Source organism: Ambystoma mexicanum, chromosome 6q, assembly GCF_040938575.1.
Source record: "Ambystoma mexicanum isolate Mex_15411 chromosome 6q, UKY_AmexF1_1, whole genome shotgun sequence".
Lineage (NCBI taxonomy): Eukaryota > Metazoa > Chordata > Amphibia > Caudata > Ambystomatidae > Ambystoma > Ambystoma mexicanum.
Genome location: NC_090937.1, coordinates 1467697938 through 1467712894, shown reverse-complemented (window position 1 = coordinate 1467712894; position 14957 = coordinate 1467697938). Strand labels below are relative to the sequence as shown.

General features: G+C 43.9%; 1 protein-coding gene across 1 annotated transcript in view; it reads left to right on the top strand.

Moving 5' to 3' along the window:
• The window catches only part of POLR1A (RNA polymerase I subunit A), a 1786762-nt gene that overhangs the window by 423877 nt on the left and 1347928 nt on the right, over nucleotides 1-14957 (top strand). The window contains exon 8 of the mRNA XM_069632173.1: nucleotides 1328-1436. Coding sequence (XP_069488274.1) covers nucleotides 1328-1436 — 109 coding nt within the window. The remainder of the gene's footprint in view (nucleotides 1-1327; nucleotides 1437-14957) is intronic.

Below are 14957 nucleotides of genomic sequence, written 5' to 3'. Positions count from 1 at the left end.
ATTGGAGCTTCAGCACTTCAGCAGGGCTTCACCGGGCAGTTCAGCAGTCCAGGAGATTACAGCAAGCTTCTCTTCCAGTTTCTTTGTCAGATGTCTCTTCCAGTAGTCAACTCTGTCTTCTGTTCAAGAGACTTCTCCATTTATGCAGGTTCATCCCATTCATACACAGCCTAGGTGTCACTCACTCAGCAGGGTGGCTGTGATAGGAGGACAGCCAGCCAGCCAATCAGCATTGGGTGAATTAAGGTAACCAAGATGACTAATGACAGGGAGTTTCGAGCACTTCACTTCAATTCTTGCCCTGCTAGACACAATGGAGCCAGAGGCGAGCTTCAGCACTGAAGCCCGCCAAAGGCAAAACGAACAAAAGGGTTAAACCTAGTTTGGCGCGCAGAGTAATATCCAAGAAAGACCTTACAAGTAAGACATGACTATAAAAGAAAACTGGGCCATTTTGACAAAATGGGCCCCATGGGTGCAATACAGCAGCTGAGGGTTCAGCCTGTGGTAAACATAAACAATGGTAGGAAAATTAAAACACTGCCACCAGTCATTAAAAGTGGTGAGGGTACCATTAAACTAGTTACATGAGTAAGTAGACAAAGGGGCTACCCCAGCACTCCACATAAGATAATGTGTGCTGGGTCCACAGAGAGAAAAGGTAAGTAAAGTCAATTTCACTATTGGAAACACTAGTTTATCTAAGAGAAGGTATTTAAACCTTGTGAGAAATCCAAGGGACTTCTCTGTGGCACTGCACTGAAGGTGCTGTGTGTCACAATACAAAAGTAGATGCCTATGTAGTTTGTCAGTATCGAAAAACAACAAGAATACAGAATCCCAATCCGATCAGAAATACATGAGAGAGTGAGAAAAAGGTCTCACTCACCCCAGGATAAAATTAAAAAGTCCTAAAGTCCAGCAAAAGAGCTAGGGGTCTCCAAGGTTGAAGGGAATTACCACAAAAATTAGAATTCTCCCTAATACTGTTGAAGGTTAGGTTTACATAGTGGGCACTCTAAAAATTGTTTTTTTAAATAGTTTGGGTAATTTCTGGTTCAGCTTTCAGTTATCAAAAGGTTAGAGCCAATTCTACAGTACGTGTTTTGTTCAATTTTGTATTGGTATAATTGCCCAAATAAGTGAAGAGTAAGATCATTCATCGTCTGGGAAGATAGCTCACACGTTATAAAAGATGAATTCATTCATTTGTGCAGAATTTTGATTTAAACAAAAGTGCTCATGAATATTCATGTGAAGAAACTGCTTCCTGCGAAAATATTGCACACCAACAGTTTTTCTAATGAACATTGTGGGTTTCTTCTAGGTTTCTTTCTAAATCGCATCTTCTCAGGACTTGAGGTTAATGCAAATTCAGACACCGAATTCTGTCCAGATATGTTTTTTCTTGATCTAATTGCTGTTCCTCCTGCAAGGTAAATTGACATTTACAATTTCATCCGTTTGATGAATAATTTGAGTTTGGGTTACTCCTTAACTGTGTGTGTATCTTGGAGATTTAAAATGTGAACTTTTATCAAATGTGTGAAATTGTTGTTTTAAAATATTTACTTGAGCAAACAGTTATCATTTCAGGTGACAGAAATTGGCAAAAGGACCTTAAACCTTGGATATTCCTCTCACTTAAATGATTAAACCGAATTATGCTGAATGACACTTTATAGGCACTTCAAAATATTTTAATTGCTGCCATTTGTGGTGCGCTCCTGGAAAGTTTCTCATGTAACATTTGCCCTCCTTAGTACAAATGAACCAAATTTGAGACACAAAGTTTTTACCAAGTGTCATTGTTTTCCATAGATTTCATTGGCCAGATTTGCAGCGGATGACTGCTTAGATTTGGAACAAATGTTCTAAATATTGGATTGGGCAAATCTGATATGTTCATTTGTTACAAATGTTCAAAATGTGTCTATAAATTGGGCATGCGCTGTAGCATCTAATACATACACATGTCACCTTAGAGTCATCCATTGGCGCAGAAGCACATGTATGCAGTTTCATGAACAAATTCCGATATCATCTAAGATTGCTTAGACTAGTAATGCCATATGTTTCCTTGGCAAATTGTACTACACTCGCCCGAGCTGTGATAATGCCTAGGCTTGACTATTTCAGCGCACTTCTGGCCGGAGCAGCCAAGGGCTGCATTAGAAAGCTCCAAACATTGCAAATTGATGCAGTCCGCATTATGTAAGGAACCGCAAGACTTGACCCGGTATCTGTGCATAAAAGGGAGCTACACTGGCTGCCAATAGAGGCCCATTGTGTACAAACATCTTTACGGACAAGCACCAGAATGCCTGAAGGAGCGCCTGACCTTGGAGAAACATCTTAGTCACCCAGTCTAAGGACTCAATGCGTCTGACCCATCCCAGATGCAAACGAGTCAGAGGCAATGGACGCTCCTTCACAGCCCAGACAGGGTTGATCTGGAATAAGCTCCCCACTGAATTGCGCATGGAAGAAAACAGCACTACCTTCAGAAAATGTCTTAAGACGCTACTGTTTGTCTCGTTTGTGAGTTTACTTGTTGGATTAGATACTGCGCCCTGATGCTTGTGGGCTCTGGTGCATTATAAACAAATAAACAAACATAAACATGTATGGATATGCAGATGTTAGGGGAGTTTTCCTAAAGTCCACCTGGAGGTAAGACTCTATAAAACTATCCCTTGGTATACAGGCCCCAACTCTTAGTAGAAGTCTGTACTACCCAAAGGATTGGTAGAATGGCAGAGCAGCCAAGCTTAACATGTGAGGAGGATGTGACCTGTAGCTAAGTACAATGAACCCAGTCACTGCATTAGTCCATAGAAACTCTTACGCACTAAAAGTTTTAATAAAATATACATGTATTTTATATACACAAGGCTAGGGTAGATAAAAACTATTTTAGACTAACCAACACACAGGAAATATCAACAATACTTTTCATAGGTGCCTGCTTCAATAGTAGTTACTCACACTCAAATTTCTTGCAGAAAATGACAGTAATGACAGTTCCACTGTTTAAATAGTAGTGGCACGCACCCGCATTTGTTACAGTGAAATGACTGTTTCATTCATTTACAAACTCACTCGGACAAAGTCTGTAGGAAGTCAAAGGAGGGTTATTCAACACTAATAGCAGTGATCTGCTTCTCAGCATTACTTTTTAAGGCTTCTAATGCTTTAGCAGTCCAATCCTGTCATGATTCCTAGTGGATGACTAGGCAGGCCGTCTGCTCATTATAGTTCAGCCATGGTAAGTAGGGCTCTGCGCCAGTTTCCACACACCCAGAGTATTGGCAGAGAATGGTGGGAAGAGTGGCTGGCTGGCGGAGGCAACCGTGCAGGCAACTTGGAAGCCCATACCAAAATGGCGACCAAACCAGGGCAGTCACCGGCACACTAGATGGCCCCAAGCAGCCTATCCAAGCTCATCTCTGGTGGTCTAGTGTTTAGGGTGCAGCCCAGGGCTATAAAACCATGCACCCCATGCTTAGTGTTTCTCTTCTCCAAGCGTGAGCAGTGTAACGATTGCTGTCAGTACCAGTAACGCCCATCCAATATCCAGGTGCGTTTAACACCAGAAGGACTACTCCGCAATACTTGCCTGTACGAAGCTACGGCTGTTCCGCCATCCCGTTCTTTATTATCGCGGCACCTGCAGGACGAGAACAGACAGCTGGTTAACTTTGTGTTACACCCCGGCGGCTCTCGCTTTCACGCCCATTTACCTGAAACTTATTTAGCACACGTATCCTCTTCAGGCGAATCCATCAGCAGCGGTTCAGCATTTCTCATTTTGATGCGAGCCTGCAGTTAGGGATAGAACAAACAGTAAAACATTATTGAAAGTCGGGAATCAACGCTGCACAGCTGTTATCAGTGCGACTTTCAGCAGCAGTCGGAAAGCAATTAGCGCAACGTGCTACAGACATGCTACACCACAAGATTCTTCAAAAATACTTGCGGCCTGCGGCGCTCATGTAACTAAACACCCTGAGACTCGTATTTACCGGAGGCATCTTACTTATCTGGAAACAGTGTGTCACAGCCGGCCTGGACCACCATTACCCAGTGAAGTAACTGGATCCGAAGTAGGAGCTACAGACAGGACTATAGCTGCATACTGAAGGTGAGCCTGTGCCCTTGCCAGCCAGCAGTCTTAGGGGTAGAGGTCAGGGTGGTTGGGGTTCGAGGGACACACATCAAGCTAATTCTAATGGGTGTCTATTTCTTGTTCCTTGGTTACCTAGTTAACCAGTTTCCGGTCAGTCCACAACCAGCCTCCACATTATCCGGAGTGCATATCAATCCCAAAACACTCCTGCATACACCGTGTCCCGGACCAAGGTGCCACTCATTGACCTCAGTGGCGACGGAGTGCTTTGGGTCATTCATCGCATCAGCTCACGATAGGAAAGCGGCACACATACACCAGGCAGCCACAGAAGACAGTCGCCCCCGCAAGGACACCAGAAGGTAAGCGTTACAAATCCCTAACTAGTCAAGAGTTCATCAAAGTTAGTGTAGGATGGGAGCAAAAGTCTTATGCAGCAGCATAAATGGTTCCTCAGGATACTTGAGTTACTTAAATAAAATACTTTAGTAGATAACACAATTTATAAGGACCCTGCAAAGGACTCCAAAAAAGCGCACAAGCTGTTCAGCCTGGGCAAGAGGTATGGGTGGACACCAACACACCTGGTATTGCACTCAAGTCACACTGGATCGACTATTCGGCTTGAGGCAAGTTCTACCTTGAGCCCGACAATACCTTAGAGTGGTTGACGAAAACACAGCTGGATTCTTTCCTGTGCAGCAACGAAGAACCGGGTCTCCTGATTCCTCAGTCTGGTGACTGTGAAAAACCAGAGGGAGTTTCACAACCTAGTCCCCGGGGACCCCGTACTCAGGGGGCCAGGGAAACGCCATCACTGTTGGATCCCGATCTTGGGGGTGGACAAGCGAGGGAGGGTCACCTGGGTAGGAGGCCCTCAGAGAGTGGGGGAGAAGCACCCAATGGCGAGACATGGTATCCCCTTTTTCTACAACCCATTCAACCCCTATCCCTGCTTATTTAATGGGAATTTAAAACTCCCATAAGTCCTCCCCACTTTGTCGTGACAAAAGGACTGCACCAAGGAAGATGAGGAATGAGGTTCGGTTTACCTCACCTGACTTGCATTGGCCATGTCCCTGTAATGAGGTTAGGCAAAGTCAGGAACGTAGCTCTAACAATGTACACCTGCCACTTATTAACACTCCCTGGAAATATAAAAGGTGGCGTGCACAGGCACTCTTTGAGCAAGGCTGTGTACGAGAAGGAACAACTCTTCTAAGGCTGATGCGAATCAGGCTGTGTAAGGTGGAAGGCCAACGGGCTGTTCGACAGTTGAGAGTATCAAGAGAAAGCCAGGCAACATTTCCATGCTTCCGGGAGGCATTCGAAGAGCAAAGCCAAGCGAGCAGAGGAACAAAACCTTCACTTTGCCAGAAAGCAGCCCACGGCCCTCCCGGGTAAACGGCAGAGTTGGAGAGGAGCAGAAAAGGCGCTGGTAACGGCCTTGAGCTGCACAAAAGAGATGAAAGAAATCCAATTAACATAGCCGGTGAGTTAATCGAGGGAAAAAAAAAGTGTAGTTGATGTTAAAGGGAAAGTGACTGTCATTTGAAAGTTGAAGGTTGCACGTGTGCCAATAAAATGTGAATGAAGAGAACAATTGTTGAAAGACAAGGATACAAAGTAGCAGAGTGGTCCTGTGAGATGAAGTTGCACATTCGAAAGTCTCTGTGAAATGTTTTGAATTTTGAAAGATATTGCAAACGGAGATCAAAGGAAACCATGATGGGGAAAGTAAGTTGAATAAGAGGAAAGTGACATTAAAATATGAGAACTTTGGGTAAAAGGCCAAGAAGGCAAGTGAAAGAGAATAGGAACTACGAATCAAAACTACAAGTACCAAGAGGCAATTGGGGCTGAATATGAACTTTGAAAAAGACTAAAGGAGAATAAGAACTACAAATACCAAGAGGTATTAGTATTGCACATGACATTTTGAAAAGGCCAAGAGGGCAGATTAAAGAAGGTGAGAATCATAAATACCAAGAAGTATTGGTGCCACAAGATGTTATTGATTTTGAATTGAAAAAGTGTTGACAGAGAGGTTGAAGTCGTCATGCAGAGGTCTATGTAAATTCCTTGCAGTCTCAAAAGTCTTTGACAGCGAAAAGATATATTAGATAAGACTTGGGGAAGGGAACCCCCCACAAAGGAGAGACAGGCTTGAGCCCAGAAGAGAGAAGCCTGTACACAACTGTGAGAAATTGAGAATATATTAACTAAGTTTTGATGGCAAGGCGGGCGAAGCCTAAAGGAGTGATTGAACTAACAGAAGTTGAATGCCTAAGATTTAACTGTTGAACTGTACCAGTAAGCCAAAATGTGCAAGACTGACAGAACGGTAGCATCCACCCATCATTTGTTTTTTGAGAGACTCTAGATCCCGTGGGGTTGAACCTGGGGAAAGGGAGTTGGTGCTGAAGCCATTCTGACATTTCCTTTTGAGACACTATTGTCATTTTTTTGTATTCCCTTAACACATTTGTTATTCTATGAAGGAGGGCAAGATTTTTGACCAGACTGACTTGCACGTATTTGTTATTGTTTAATGGTCAGGATTATTCCCATTTTAGAGTTAGGGCCAGTTAGGAATTGTACCGTCCTTATCAAAAGTGTAAATAAAGATTTTCAAAACTTGTATCCATTGTGTCTGTGTCTACTATTGATACCATGATTTCCTCACATGATGAAAGGTACGAATCTGAATGGGATGTCAAAGCAGCATTTGCGTGAAAGTACCCTCAAGTATTTCTTTGTTCTCAAATGTCGATCTGCGGTTTTGGCGCCTTTTTATCAGCTCCAACAATGAACGGTTACCGCCCGTATGATTTTCCTTGATTCTGCAGTCCTGCACTCTGATGAGGGTGCCTGGATGAGTGGGAACGTGCCTCTGAAGGTCCAACTGGAGCTCACCAAAGTACTGGGCGGATTCGTTCACCCTAAGCCGTTGCGCTGCAAATGGGTTGAAGGTCCCCTGGTATTTGCGGTTTGCAGCCCCGGAAGGTCACAGCACCTTGAGGGATAGTTCAATCTGCAGTTCGTCTTGGGGCTGGTTGGTACCACCAGCCAAAGGGAAGGAGCCGTCCTCTTCAGAGCTCCTCTGGCGATCAGAAAACAGGGTCAGGACAGCAGTGGTCGCTTCATGGTTAGTGGAAGGGTCTGCAGGCGTCGCTGGCCATCTTCAGCTTTGAATCATCTGTTCCAGTGGTCGGCTTGCCTTCTGCCTCGGGAACCTCACCTTTTATTAGGATTTCCCATTCACTCCTCTGCAAACTCTCCATGCAGTTTACAGAAATGGGTGTGTCTGTCCAATCAGGTCAGCCAGCCCTCGGGTGGGAACTGGTTCCATTCAGGCACGTCAGCATGCAATGGGCAGGGGGGTGTCAAACTCCTTGCCCGCATCCTGTCCTCAAAGACACATTGGCGCCTAGACTTGGACACAATGTTCTCACCAAAGGCAAAATTCACACAAAGCCTTCCCCCTCCCAGAATGGTAGAAGAAGGTCTAACAAAGGACAACCAGACAAGAAATGGCGAAAATAGAAAGGAGCCTCCAAGTCTGCAGTAAGAAATTGCACAAACGTTGTTAGAACACGTCCACTGCCACCAGCCATAACTTTAGGGTTGTCACTGTGAGAAGACAGTCACAGGAGCAGAGAGAAGGGGGATACTAGGTATCCCCTTAACACTCCACATAAGGCTGGATGAGCTAATCTCTCATAAGGAAAGAGGACACTTTTTATCTGTCCTAAAAGTTTCACTTAAGAACAGTAGTTCTTAGGGAAAATGAAAGAATATAAAAGGAGAACTCGAAGGGTTTCCCACAACACAGCACATAGGGTGCTGTGTTGCACAGCACATAGGGTGCAGCACACAGCACATAGGGTGCAGCACACAGCACATAGGGTGCTGTGTGCTGCAAAAGTGTAACACAGATGCCTTTAAGAGAAATGGAGGTAAGCCATACTCTATTATATAAGGTAAAACATAAAGAACAAAGTCCCCATGGTTGGAGCATATAAGAATGAATGAGGGAAAAAGTCGCCCCTCATTCAGGAGAACAAGAAAAAGATCCAGAAGTCCAGCAGAAAGTGCTGGGGGTCTAACTAGGGGAGGGGATTAAGTATAAAACCAATACATCTCCCTAACGCAGACACATAAGACCATCAATCAGATTTGTTCAGATGTGCCCTCAGATAAAGATAATGCATGCACAGAAACACACTTGCAGCCACTAACTGGTTTACTTCTGAATTTCGCTGAACGCATGCATCGCAAATACACCTACTTAGCCTTTAACCGGGGTGAAGAACTGGACCAGACACACATTTCAGCCATGTGTATAGAACATGGTAAACGCATACAAATTAGGAGTACAGACCTTTTAATCCATATTCATAGAACATTTACCCAACACAGAAATAGGTAGTGGTACAGACAATACCACAGCCATAACACACTTAATAGAATTAGTTGAATGAAAAACATTTTTTATCGGGAAGTTAGTTGTTACTTATATAAAGCATATAAACAATAGAAATGCCAATATCCTGGTTACTACAATTCTTTAGTCTAAACATAGTCCATTTCACTTTAAATTGAACCTTAACTCACAATTACATCACTACTTCACAATCCTTGCTTGAAATATTAGGTAGCTTAAATCTGTTCTTTAATGTCAGTCATTGAAGTAGTGGTGTAGTGTGAGTTGAGATTTATTTGTAGTGCGATCAGCTTTGTTTCGACTGAACGGCTGTAGGAAATGTAACATTGCCATTTACAAAATGTGCAGACTTTACTTTTTACAGGTAGTAATGTTAACTACATTTAGGGGCAATTTTGCCAGCATTAGACCTATACGCAAAGCAGGAAGTCCCGGCAGCATTATATGGGGCAGAACTGTGGGGCTATGCCAACCTGGGAAAAGTCTCCTCTACTGAACTAATATTCTAAAGAAATTGGCTTCACTGCCTAAGAGCACGCCATCTGCATTGTTACTTCTAGAGTTAAAAGTATCCCCAGTCTTAGCCCTACCCTTTTCTGGCTAAAACTGTGGAATCAGGTTGGGTTACAGAAACATAGAGACACTTCAAACCACTTAATGTCATTAAATGGAGGGAAATCAATAGAATGGGTCCTCCATGTAAAAAATACATATTTGAAAATAGGGGGCAGTAACCTATGGGAAAACCCTCAAAACCAACCATTGGGAACCAGGAAAGCCCAAAGGGTCTTGGCAGCACAAAGAGCAAGGGACTGTTTGGGTGTGGATGCTCTTAAGCTCAAACTGGGCCCTGTCTACCTTGAAGTTATGATTCAAGGTAGAAAACCATACCAAGATTGTATCTCCCCTCATTATGAAAAATCCCTATACATGAGTGTGAGATTGGGGACCTTGCCAGTGGCTGCTTTCACATGCTCCTGGAAAGAGACGAATACTGATAAATGCCAGTTGTGCAGGGAGGCTGTTGAATCAATGACACATTTTATTCTGCTTTGTGAAAAAAAAAAAACAATGAGGAAACTAGACCTGAGGCCGATACACCGGTAAACCGGGGTAAGAGATATCAGAACAGCAATGTTGTTTTTGCGACAATGTTCCTTACCACATGTAGTCTTTGCTGTTGCTAGATACACCCACAGATCATGGCTGCTAAGAAAGAAGCTGTTAAACCATACTGTTACGGAACTTGGGTAGTTAAAACAGGATCAGTGGTTGCGAGCTGAGTTCTCCTCTGAGCTATTATCCTAAACGTGGCCTGATCATTAGAGATGAATTTCATATTGCCAAATGGGCCACTTTTATGACATGACAAATGCCTAAGATCTGATAATTTTATGTCAGTATTTCTTAACCATTGTTGCATTTTTTTATCCCCTTGTTTTTTTGTGCATTGTATGTGTTGACTTGAAGATTTGTATGTCGAATAAAAGTTTATTGACTGTATATTTCGGAGGCTTGTGGATCTGCTTAGAATCACATGCTTTGCATAGGCCGACTTCTAGTGGAAGTCGCAGAGTATTGTACGTGAAGTTTTCGAAGTCGAAAAGGGACGTTGCCCAGGGGTGACTGTAATACTATCCGTAGTGTGACATACCTTGTGCCCATGTTCCCTCATGCGTCGAGGTCCTTTGTTTTCTGTCATTGTGGCAAGTTGGTCTTTCGCAGAGTCCGTATCTTGAGCTTCTTTGTGAGTTGAAACTCATCCAAACCTCTTCTGTTGTTGGTGTTCCAACGCACTAATTCAACGGCTGTTTCCTTTAAACATCTCTACGGCTGATCTGGGCTTCGGAAACAGACGTTCTATTCCAACGACGGGCTTCAGCCTTGTTAGGCAAGAATCGATGTAGTAACCCTGTGGGAGTCTACGCAACTCTTGTCCTCTTGGTATTAGGTAACCCACCTTTTGGTATAGGCCTGTACTACACAAGTTGGTAGTGTGACTGAGCAGCCAGACTTATCTCAAGAGGGGTAAATGTGAGCTGTAGAGCTGTAACAATGACATTCGCAAATACAAGTAACCAAGTAACACTTACACTCAAGGTTTTAGTTATAAATAGTTATTTACCACAGTTTTTAAATAAGCATTCTTTAAAAAGGGCAATATATGTAACAATCAAATATACTTTCCAGAATCAACACAAAGCTAGTAGTTATTCTTTAGAGATGCTTTTTACACACTTCCCACACCCTGAGGTGACTTCACTTACCAGGACAGTAATGGCATTTATATATCACTAGTTCACTTTATAGATTCTGAGGTTTACAGAAAGGCAAGGTAAGGGAAGGAAAAAGGTTAAACAGGTTCTCAGAGTATGTGAGCACTTAAATCTTCCAATGAAGTCTAGACAATAACTTTTCCTAGCAATAATAGTTTAAGACCAAGTTATCACCTCTGAGAGACAGTAAATATCAATGTCAAATGGACTAGAAGAGTCTGCAGGGAGCTAGGACAGCCGGAGTCAATTGGGGCACAGTCTTTGGCGCTGAGGCACTTCTTAGATAGCAAAGTCTTGCACAAAGTTTGTTTGTTGAAGAAAAATCCCTGTAGGGTCACAAGCTGTTACACTTGTGAAGGGCAGAGCTGAAATCAACTCTAGCAAAGTAGCTACTGCAAGTCTCAACTGAGAAGAGCAAAGCAAAAGACACACCCTTGAGGCCGGATGTGAGCCGACGGCGAGCGGACGCTGTAGACTCTTTGCGCACCTTCCCTCCCCGCTGGAGGCAGCTAGAGTGGTCTTGGCCGGCGATGACGTGTTCTACGACCTAGTGGGCGTGGACTCTCATCTAGGCAATCCTTCGAGCACAAGCTCGCCTGCTCACCAAAGTGACACGCTGTTGGAATGGAAATCGATTGAAGTACACAACAAGGACATCCTCTGTATAACGCAAGGAGCAACAAAAGATCAATCTAATGATGGGAAACTGTGTCAGGGGCACGAAGAGCGTCGTGACTCCCTGGGGGTGGCCAACAACATCCTACACAGTCTAATTTCTATGAACAAGGGATGTGCCAGCAAACCAGTGAAATGTACCGTTGCAAAGTGATGAAACACAGAAAATAGCTTTGAAACACCACAATGCTGATCTGAATGAACCTAATGGAGACATATGGCCTAATGTTCGCTACAAACGCAGGAAGCCGGCCGACAAAGCATCTGGGGGGCCCTCCAGCGGGACTTCAGATGATGAGTTATCGTTTAATCAGATGCACTCTCAAAAGAGACTACCACCCCCCAAAAAGACGGGGAAGGTCCCAATGAATGAGTGTGGCCATAATCCTCATTCCATGGACTCAATTGCCTCAGACACTTGAGACCTTTCTGACTCCTCCATCATAGAAAGACCTTACCCAAAAATAAGGCGGGGAAGAGCGTATAGGAAAAAGAATGGCCTGAAAATGGTTACGCAGACCTGTAACCCTGAGCAACTTGAGGCTAGGTTATTACCTGTACTACAAGCCTCAATAATATCCTCTCTGGCGATGTATTTAGCCCTGATTATGAAATTATATGAGAACCTGAATGACTCAATGAAGGATCTGACCACACTGACAGCCCTTATGAGCACCAAAGTGTTGCATGTTGAACAAACATGCTGCCAGTCATCTATCAATCTTAACGAAGGGCTAAAAGGTCTAGATGCCGCATATAAATCTCTGTGTGACCAGAGGAATAACGATTCTGCGGACAAAAAACTACTGGCTGAAGTGGCAAGAGAAGCCATTTCCCTATTTCGGCATGAGTGCCACAGCCAAACAGGCCAAACTAAACGTAATGATCTCAATGCCAGGAGCCCATTAAGAAGAGACTTAAAATTGCATTTAATTGAATGAGTTGGGGAGGCAATACTATAATCCTGTAAAGCGCCTGAGGGTGAACATAGTACTGCAGGGAGTGCCTCACAGGGGGCTGTTAAGATAACCTCGCAAGGTCAAGAATCCGACGCAACTGTGCCCGAGTGCGATGGGTGCATCACAACGGCTCAAACACTGTTGAAAACCCTCCCTACATCTATGCAAGGTCCGGACACCAGTATACCACTGGTGCACGAGAAAACTGTTGACATTTCCTTTAACTCTGCCTTTGAGCAGGCTAGAGCATGCACGAGGCAAATAATTACCGACGACCAAATTGCAACAACCTCCACCACGGTGCCTCGAGCAATAGTTGAAAAACACGGGCCAAGTTCGGACCAAAGTGCAGAGAAGCCTGGCGTGTTTCCAATCTTTGGAGATGGTATGCAGGTCCCTGCGATATTATCAGAACCAAAAATCAAACCTAAGAACCCCAGTAAAAAAACGAAAATCTGCCTACAAGGAAAATTAACAAAAACACAGGTGCAAGAAAGTTCCTGAGGAACATAAAATGAGTACAAATAGTAACAAAAGAAGTTGTCAAAACCCTGCAAACTGAACTTATACAGAAAGTGGATCTAACAAAGGAACCGACTCGACCTCAAGGTGTGGTGGATATCGAAGAATTAAACAATGAGATACTGGCAGAACTATTAAATATGTCCACATATGACGACAGAGAGCTAGATGAGGTAGCAGACAACGCTACTGTGATGGTACCTGCGAAAACCACGACCGCGCAAGGTAATTTTCCACCTGAGCATCGCGACCACACTAAGGGACGTCCTTTCGGGGCAGAAGTAAACTCAGCCCGTCAAGTGGACAGGACTGCTACAGAGCAGGCTGTCGAGTCCAAAAGTGTGAGAACTTGTTGCTTTGTTAATGGGTCAGCAAGTCTGGAGACCGAACCACACGCCCCTTCTAGCCTACCATTTATAACAATGCACGAAAAGAGGTTAAAACAACGTTTACCTCAAAAAAGCTCTCGGTGTGAAGGAGGCGATTCTGCCGTAATCCACACGAGCGGGAATGGGGATGTTAAGGATCCTATCTCCCACAATGCTTGTAGGACCGATAGTGATTCCAGCAAGAAGAACTTGAATACAAGTAGAAGTGGTGACTAGCGAGACTACTGTGAGAAACTCCAAGCGTCTAAAGGAAGTCACACAAGAAAGGTGCACGATAAGACTCAAGCCATCAAGGTAATGATCGAGTGCCTCGATCCCAAGGACAAGCTGATTCTTAATCGAGCAAACATTATCCGACTATTTGACCTTATACCCAGTCTACGTGCAATAACATCGAATGACTTAAGGATTGTTGAATTCCCAAATGAAAGACGCAACGACAAATTAATTCTCCATGTGTCGTCATCATTGATAGCTATTACAATTATTGATGCCAATGTAGCACTATTTTCACTGGGGTTTGAAATATATAAGATGGAAACCTCATGTACGGACCAACCCACCACAAATGATGGGGTTAATTACAACTCGCTAAACTGTCTGCAACAGAGTACGGTGTTACGCGTCTACATGAAGGACGAGGAACCTCTGTCACAAGTCATCGAGACAAGGATGGCTGGAACGGGGCAGTCCGCGAGCATCTTGGCTGAGCCTGTACAGTTAAACAGAAACAACATCACAAATCGGGAGGCGTGCTCATTTGATGCCGTCAAATTGCCTATTAGAATCACTATACGTGGAGAGACACGTCTAGATGCGTTGTGTGACGGCGGCAATCGAAGCTCAAACGTAACACAGGACAATGTAGAATGGGGATGGCTAGCCGCCTCACTCAATAAGGGCGACAATCAATAATGCCAGGAATCGACAAACTTATGTGTATGTACAGTCACCTCTTGGAATACGCGTGGATTCACGCATTTGTTCAATTTGAATTGGTTGAGCGGCTTGAATATTGTCTGTCTGCAGGAAACCTGGTTAATGGAAACACCAATCTCACGCGACTATGAAGTGGCCTTGAACCCTGCAACAAAACTGGAGAAAGGGCGCCCGATGGCCGGCCTGTTAACATTAGTTAGTAGGGCTTCTGGCCTACGAATTGTAAAGTCTGTTAATCACTCCCCTTTCTTTCAGGAAATCACAATAAGAAGGAGATCTAAAGGCGATGAAGTCTCTGATGAAATAACTCTCCTAAACGTCTATTGGAATCATCAGACGGCGGGCAAAACTGAATTTTTAGAGGAGATTATATCAATAGTGGACCATCTGCACGGGTCCAAAGATTCTGCGAACATCATGATCTGTGGAGATTTAAACATTGACTTGTTTAAACCTGCGGGAGCGGACAAAAAACTGCTAGCCAAAGAATGGACTGAAGAGATGGACTCAAGACAAATGCAGATGCTAAATGTTAACACATTTGGAGACATACCCCAATGAACAACTTGGCACCGCGCTAATTCAACATCTACAATTGATTGTGTTTGTGTCCTTCAATCT